Source organism: Eriocheir sinensis, unplaced genomic scaffold, assembly GCF_024679095.1.
Source record: "Eriocheir sinensis breed Jianghai 21 unplaced genomic scaffold, ASM2467909v1 Scaffold141, whole genome shotgun sequence".
Lineage (NCBI taxonomy): Eukaryota > Metazoa > Arthropoda > Malacostraca > Decapoda > Varunidae > Eriocheir > Eriocheir sinensis.
The window spans coordinates 488,573-497,500 of NW_026110751.1; the positions used below are offsets into that span (position 1 = coordinate 488,573).

General features: G+C 52.3%; 1 protein-coding gene across 1 annotated transcript in view; it reads left to right on the forward strand.

Annotated features, from left to right (window-relative positions):
• The first annotated feature begins 7,734 nt into the window (after positions 1-7,734).
• LOC126990014 (zinc finger CCCH domain-containing protein 13-like) overlaps positions 7,735-8,928 on the forward strand; it is a 4,672-nt gene continuing 3,478 nt past the window's right edge. Inside the window, 1 exon segment of the mRNA XM_050848593.1 lies at positions 7,735-8,049. Coding sequence (XP_050704550.1) covers positions 7,735-8,049 — 315 coding nt within the window.

The window sequence follows — 8,928 nt, forward strand, 5'->3', positions numbered from 1 at the left end:
CAACTTGACATTGGGCCGCGGGACTTTGCACTGATCTTGGTTCTGATGCATCCCACAGAGCATGGCTGATCCCCTAAAGACTGAGGGGAGGGATGGGGGACGGGGGGAGGGGAGGCAGATAATGGCGGAGCAAATTAGATCACCACCTGGACGCCTCGAGTCTTGGAAGTCGAGGAGGCAATTCACCCGAACAGGAGAATCCAGGAGTCTAAAATTGCTCGCGCGTTCCAACTCAATACAACTCCTGGACTTAGGTTATTGCGCTCTGACCTGCTTTTATATTTATTCTTTTGTATTTAATGCCTTCAGGATAGGTGTGAAAATAAAGATAGACGAGCAGGTAACATTTACTTCTTTTGGACAGGTGGGGACAGGTAATATAATGAGTATACTAACATGCCTTCAGGACAGGTGGAAGAAACGAAAGCTAGAAAGGCCGGTAATGGATATCAGAGGTGAGTTTATTAGTAAGTTTAGTCATATTTCTATGTTATTAGTAAGTATATTAGTAAGATTAAATGGTAAGTTAGTTAGACGAAATAAAAGCAAAATTATCAGATAGAAACAGGCGAAGGAAATAAACACGCAAATTGGTAGCTAGACAGGTAGGTAAGCAAGGTGTGGTAAGGTGTGGCAAGACAGACTGGTGGACAGACAGGCGGATAGAGAGGCGGGAAGACAGACACAGACAGACAGAGAGACATTCAGATAAGCCCCATACATACATACAGACAGACAGACATACATACATACAAACATACATACATACATACTTACATACATACATACATACATACATACATACATACATACATAAATACAGGAAAGGCATTCACACACGGAGAAGCGAAATTAAAACAAATAAACCCTCCTAGCTAGTCCATACTCAGCATTCAAACATACATTCATACAAACATACATACATACATACATACATACATACATATATACATTACTGACGTTTGCTATTGGAAGCACATCGCTTTTGGCAGTACACACAGACACACACACACACACACACACACACACGCACACACACACACACACCAAGACTGTAACGTTCCAAAATGCTGTGAAGAAACAGAAAAAGAAAGAAGGAAGGGATGAAGTGGATGATGCAGATAGGGAGGAAAGAGGGAAGAAAGAGAGAGGAGAGAGCGAGAGAAAGAAAAAAAAAGCTGGAGTTGGGAAGATTATGATAAGCAGAGCTAACATATAAAAAAGAAAAGTGCTGCATTATAAAGCAAAGAGAGAGAGAGAGAGTGCTACTCTGTGCCATGTACCAGCCACAGTGGCAGCGCCCCCTCTACCTCACAGAGCACCTGGACGACCTTATGGCTGCCCACAGCTGTCAGTACGCGATGGTTGTGGGCGACCTAAATCAACACCTGGTGGCGAGGGGCCTTCACCGAGCTCACAGCAGTGCATGGATTGCACAACCATGTTGAGTTCCCGACACATCAGCGAGGAGGCTCCCTGGACCCTGTGCTCACAGACCTGCCAGTGACTGCGTGCTGTGCTGCCCACTAGACCGTGTGGGCAGTTCGACCCCAATGCCATACTCACCACCATCAACCTGGCCCCAGCGCGTGAAGAGGAACACCAGCGAGTCATCTGGCTGTGGGACCGCGCGGACTGGACGGCTGCAAAGGCAGGCCCTGGCAGCGACTGCTTGGGGCACAGTCCTTAACGGTGACCCACAACATGACGTCTCCGCCCTCACCACTGTCCTCAATACCGTCCAGCAACAACACGTCCCCCACCACCTACTCATCAGCCAAAGACCAGCCTTGGTTCGGGTACAGGTGCCATGTGCAGCCGAAAGGAAACACAAGGCTTGGACAAGATATAAAAGACACCCACGCAGGAAAATAAGGCCCAACACAGACGAGCCTGCAAAAATATGACGAGGACAGCAAAGTGGGCAAAAGAAAGGTGGGACGCCGACAGGAGGAGAAAGCTGTCCTCTACCAAACCGATTTGAAACAGTGGTGAGGGGCTGGTGAAGGAACAACAAGGCCATACCCCCAGGAACGTATCACGCCCCTGAGGAAACCTGACGGAACCTGGCCATCACCAGCCGGGAAAAGGCTGACCTGCTGGCCTGTCACTTCAGTCAAAGATGACAACCCAGGAGCCAGACAGGCAGCCGCCCACCTCCCCCATCTCATCGCCTCAAGACTAGAGAGTGTGATAATCTCTGAGGACGCTGTCAGGAGACATCTGAGGGGCGTCAACACCAGGAAGGCGCCAGGCCCTGACAGCGTGAGTCCATACTTACTGCAGCGATGCTCCGATGAGCTCACCAGCCCCTCGCCCAGATCTTCCGGCGATGCCTGCCAGAGCAGGGTGTAGCCTGCACAGTGGAAGGAGGCCAGAGTCACACCCGTACACAAGAAAAATCCAGGTCCGAGCCAGGCAATTACAGGCCAATATCACTCCTCCCAATCATCAGCAAGATATTTGAGAGGATCATCGAGAGCAATTGACATCCTTCCTCGAGAGAAAACCACCTGCAGTCACCGAAGCAGTTTGGTTTTCGGAAGGGCCACTCTACCTCAGACCTCCTCCTTCTCCTCTCAAAGTCCTGGCATGACGCCCTTGATGACAGCTACCCTCTCTCGTGATTGCCCTGGATATAGCTGGCGCGTTCGACTCCGTTTGGCACCGCGGTCTGACGGCGAAGCTACAGCAACTAGGCATCACAGGGGACCTGCTGCGCCTGCTCTCAAACTACCTGTTAGGCAGGAGCCTCCACGTAGCAGTCAACGGAAGCACCTCGACCAGCTTCCCGGTGGAGGCCTCCGTTCCTGAGGGTCCGTCCATGGACCTATTCTGTGGAACATATACTAACGACCTCCTGCAAACCATCCCGGCAGCAAGCGCTTACGCCGACGACTGCACCCTCACCAGAACATACAAGAGGAGGAAGCCCAGGACGTGATAGAGTCCGTCAACAGACAGTTAGCAGACATAATGGCCTGGGGAAAGAGGTGGCAAGTCAGGTTTGCCCCTGACAAAACCAGGCCATGGTAATATCACGTTCTCAGGAGGACGCGAGGCAACTCCACGGCAGACTGAGATTCGGGAACGACACCATCCTTCTGCAGGCCAGCAATGACAACCTTGTCGTGGAGGTAGAATCCCAACTGCGCCTTGACCGTCACCTTGAAAGGGTGGCGCAAAAAGCCTCCCAGAAGGTGAACCTCCTGCGCCGCATGAAGAACCTCCTCGATGCTGAAGGCCTGAACACCCTCTATAAGGCACAAGTCCGTCCAGTGATGGGTATGCACCGCTCACCTGGATGGCCAGCGCCACTGCCACCTCAACCTGGTGGACAAGGTGCAGAGGAGGGCTGAACGCCTCATCAACGGCACCCAGCACCACCGACCGAGCCAGTGGGAGACACAGCGACAACAACAACAACAACACCCACACGAAGGAAGGGCAAGACCAGCCACGAACCAGCTGAATAGCCTGGAGCACCGTCGCCGCGTCGCTGCCCTGACGGTGCTACAAGGCACAAGTGGGCCTAGTGCCCCACCTGACGGACCCGATGGCTACATGGAGGAGGTCTGAGCGCAGCACTTGAACCATGCTAAGCAACGCCTTCCTCCTCGATGTGCCAATGGCCCGCTCCAGCACCCACCAACGTGCCTTCTCCATCGCAGCGGTGGTGTGGTGGAACAACCTCACTGCTGATGTGGATGTGACACAACTGTCCACTCAGCAGATGAAGGTTGCGTCCCACAGGTGGCTACTCCTACACCCACCGTAAACATGTATATATATAATTGTATAATATATTGTATAACATAATCGGCAGAAGCTTTTAAATAGCTCCCCAACGGTCAGGGAACTTAGCATAGACAAATAATACTGCCATGTACTAATGTACTGAACAGGTTTAAATAAAAAAAAAAGAGAGAGAGAGAGAGAGAGAGAGAGAGAGAGAGAGAGAGAGAGAGAGAGAGAGAGAGAGAGAGAGAGAGAGAGAGAGAGAGAGAGAGAGAGAGAGAGAGAGAGAGAGACACACACACACACACACACACACACACACACACACAGAGAGAGAGAGAGAGAGAGAGAGAGAGAGAGAGAGAGAGAGAGAGAGAGAGAGAGAGAGAGAGAGAGAGAGAGAGAGAGAGAGAGAGAGAGAGAGAGAGAGATTTACATAGATTTACTTAGAAAATCAGACCACACAGACCCCATGGTCCAGACTTGGTGGTCTGTCCTTAAACCTAAGTGATTTTACATTAATCAGAAGACTCCAAACGTTGCACTTCTACTCTAGTTGATATTAAGTTGAAGGAAGTGACGGTCGGTCGAGCTTAGCTTTTTGAAGGAGTCAATCGTGTTACACTGGACCACTGATGGTGGGAGCTTATTCCATTCTCGCACTACAACTTTGGTTAAGAAAACTTATGTGCAGTCTGAATTTACTTGTTCACATTTGAGTTTTACGCCATTGTTCCTCGTGCGCAAAGTGTCATTGATCATAAACAATTTTGATCTGTCTACATTCTTGAAACCATTAAGTATTTTAAAACATTCGATCAATTTTCCTCGGAGGCGACGTTTCTCAAGAGAGAGAACATGTTAAGGGTAGAAAACCTTTCTTCGTAGGATTTGTTGCGCAAGGAAGGGATAATTTTCGTTGCCCGACGCTGAACACCTTCTAATTTAGCAATAACCTATGCATTGATGGGAGACCAAAACTGTACCGGATATTCCAAGTGGGGTCTGACTAAACTATTGTAGAGCGGAAGTATTACATCTTATTCTTAAATAAAAAAGTTTCTTTTAATGAATCCCAACATTCTCTTCGCTTTATTTGCTGCATCGATGCAATGCTGTGAGAATTTGAGGTTTGACGCTATTTTGACCCCCAAGTCCTTGACGCATTGAACGCTTTTGAGTTTAACGCCGTGCATTTCGTAATCAAACTTCTTATTCCTCGTTCCAACTTGAAGGACCTGGCACTTGTCTACGTTAAAGGGCATCTCCCATCTATCCGACCAAGTTGAAATTTTGTGCAAATCCTCTTGGAGGCTTTGCCTGTCTTCGTCAGTGAGAACCGAGTTACCAATCTTTGTGTCGTCTGCAAATTTACTAATGCGGTTATTGAGTCCAACATCCACGTCGTTGATGTAAATAATGAAGAGCACTGGGCCAAGAACCGAGCCCTGAGGGACGCCACTAGTGACCGGCGCCCACTCTGAGTTAAATCCGTCAATCACTACTCTTTGTTGTCTGTTGCTCAACCAATTCGCGATCCATTGGTTTACCTGACCGTCAATACCTATTTGCTTTAATTTGTAAAGTAATTTATGATGCGGGACTTTATCAAACGCTTTCTGGAAATCAAGATAGACTACGTCCAGTGATTTGGTTACGTCATAAACAGTGAAGAGGTCGTTATAAAAGGTTAATAGATTTGATAGGCAGGATCTTTTGTTTCGGAAGCCATGTTGTGAGTCCCCAATTAATGAGTGGCTTTCAAGGTAACTCACAATTTTGTCTCTAATTATGCCCTCAAGTAGCTTACCTACAACCGAAGTTAGGCTAATGGGCCTGTAATTACCTGGTACTTTTTTGTCTCCTTTCTTAAATATCGGTGTCACGTTAGCCTTTTTCCAATCTGAAGGGACAATGCCTTGTCGCAAGGACATATTGAATACGGTTGTGAGGGAGGAGAGTATTTCGCAGAGAGAGAGAGAGAGAGAGAGAGAGAGAGAGAGAGAGAGAGAGAGAGAGAGAGAGAGAGAGAGAGAGAGAGAGAGAGACACACACACACACACACACACACACACACACACACAGAAAGGGAGAGAGAGAGAGAGAGAGAGAGAGAGAGAGAGAGAGAGAGAGAGAGAGAGAGAGAGAGAGAGAGAGAGAGAGAGAGAGAGAGAGAGAGAGAGAGAGAGAGAGAGCAGTCACAGGGAGAGGACGTACACGATCGACGCTCCGAGTAGCCACTCCTGAGGTTGCCTCAGGCTTCCCAGACGCCCTCACCACCTACAACACCACTTCATCACCACCACTGCAACGTGTTCTGTGTAGTGAAAAGTGTGTAGTGCCCTGTGAACAGTGCAGTGGAGTGTTTTTAAGGACAGTGTGTATAGCAGCAAGGTGTACGCCAGCCAGCGGGGTCACTGTGGCGCGTCCTGCCTCCTTGACCCAGCCTTTGTTGCCTGACCCCATACGCTCAGAGGATTTAAATCCCCTGGGACGTCCTCTCCACCCCCTTCACAGCTGCACTGCGTTCCACAGGAGATTAAGTGCGGCCACCCTCCTACGTGGCCCCACCCTGACCTGACCTCTCCCACATCTTACCATCTCGCACGCACATGGCTGGCTCTATCCCTCCACACAGCAAAATTGCCTGGGCCGGCCAAGCAGGCTTTCCTGGCGCCAGATACTGCTGCATCTGCAGCTACTCTACACGAGACAAGCCTGTAACGCCCTGCACCGGGGAAAACTGCCCCAACTCTGTGTGCCGTGAGTGTTTCTCAGACGCCGAGTTCTGCTGCTCCCAGACAACTGAACTAAGGCGTGCCCGCGGCTTCTCCCGGCCGGTGACTCACGAGGTGACCTCAACCACCATCTCGGAGCCCGAGGAAGCCAACCACGAGAACGTAGATGAACAAGGCGAACAAGACGTGCAGGTGGAAGAGCCAGAAAACATCGTACAGCATCTCATTGCATCCTCCAGCAAGGAGGAGCTCGCAAGGCGTCTCGTTCAGCTCCAGCAAGAGACTCAGAGGCAGAAACTAATCATAACAAGATACAAGGAGGAAAAAAAGCTTGTCCTGAATCAAAAAGTCGTCATAGCAAAAACTCTAAGTCTCCTTGAACAGATCGAAACCTCTGAGTTGGAGCAGAATCACCCACAAATTGCCAACATCGCCACGAGTGCACTACCCAGCAAGATTGACACAGACTGGGGGGAAGTGTGCTCCGAATCCCTCTCCTGGCGAAGCTGGTGGACGTCAGGCAGGCCACGCAAACTCGCCAAACTCGTGGACTGCTTGCCTCCCTCACCTAGCGTCGAAGTCGCCATTGGCTCGGACAGCAGCAACACCTCCACAACCTCCGACGACACCACCGCCACTACCAGCACCGCGAGCGGAGGCGCAGCTCAGGCCAGCGAGCGCGAGGACACAGACGCCAGCAGCAGCAACGACAACAACCGCGGCTCCCCTCGCTCCCGCCCTAGTGCCGGTGACGCTGACGGCGCGACAAGAAGAGGGAGCAGTCGAGACAACGTCCGGGGAGTACACTCCAACCGACAACCGCAGAGGTGGCGAGGAGCAAACAGGAGGCAGCAGCAGGAGGCGGAGAGACATCCATCAAACGCTGCTCACCGCGGTTCCTCTCGGCAGACGCCTCCCCCACCTCGTCGTCACCCGGCCAGACAAGGCCACCACAGCCGACCCACCCACGGACACCAACCCGCTCCTCGACGCCGCGACAAGGTGTGTGACTACTGCTCCCGTCGGGGACACGCAGCAGAGGAGTGTCACGCGAGGGCTGCAGACGAGAGGCAAGAACACCTCCTCAGACGTGTGATTGCTGAGGTTAGGCAGCCTGTCTCCAGTCACCTGCCCCCTCCACCGGGACCCTCACACATCGCGCCACAGCCTCCTTCCTGGGGCCATACACCTGGCTGGCAGTGGTCGACCCCTCCCTCCTACCTGAGTAGCTCCAGCACCCATCACCAACTCAGGTAGGATGGCAGACACGCCGAGGACTCGTCACCAGCTGGTGCTTCTCTCCGCCAACGTGCGAGGCCTCCGCACCAACATCGGGGACCTGACCCACAGCTTTGTCCTGAGGCACCGCGTGGACATAGCTGTGGTGACTGAAACGTGGCTCAACAGTGAGGTGGAGTTATCCTTCGGCAGGATTCCAGGCTACACCCACTGGATCAGGAGAGACCGGCAGGGAAGACAAGGCGGCGGTGTGGCAGTGTGCCTCAAGGAAGGAGTGCAGGCCCAGAGACTTGAAGTAGAGACACCACCCACGACAGAGGCGGTGTTTCTCAAAGTAATTCTGGCAGATGGCACTGCCCTCCTCCTGTGTGCCATGTACCGCCCCCCAAGGCAAGGGCCTGCCCCCCTGGATTTTCTGACGGAGCAAATGGACGACCTGCTGACTCGCCATCGCTGCAGGCATGTCCTAATCGTGGGCGACTTAAACCAGCACATGGAGGGAGCCGCCTACGAGAATCTCCTGACGGTGCAGGGTCTGGCAGATCATGTCACCTTCCCGACCCATGAGCGAGGCGGGACGCTGGATCCCGTTATCTCGGACCTGGGAGAGGGCAGGGTCACGTGCCAACAGCTTGGGCCGGTAGGCAGCTCTGACCACCACGCCATCCTGACCCGAGCAGACGTGGGCGTGGCGCGGGATGAGGCCACTTCCCACACTATCTGGCTGTGGGACAGAGCTGACTGGCCCTCCCTTAAAAGAGACCTGCAGCAAACAGACTGGCACACCCTTCTGTCTGGGCGAGCAGAGCCCATGGCGAAGGCCTTTACTGAACGTCTCAAAGCTCTCCAACGAGAGCACATTCCACACCGCCAGTACACCTCCAAGCCCACCGATCAGCCCTGGTTTGGTTACCGCTGCCGCCTTGCTGCAGAAAGAAAATATTCTGCGTGGCTCCGCTACAAAAGGAGCCCAACCCGCCGCAACAAAGCCCTGCATCGAGCAGCGTGCAACAATATGGTGGCCACCAGTAAATGGGCGAAACGGAGGTGGGAAAGAGACCTCCGCGCCAAGCTGTGTGGGCCAGGGGTGGGCAGCAAGACCTGGTGGACCCTTGTTAAGGAAAAGCAAGGCAGCAGCCACCAAGAAACAATCCCTCCCCTCACCAAGCAGGACGGCACCACAGCCACCAGCAGCAGGGAGAAGGCAGAGCTC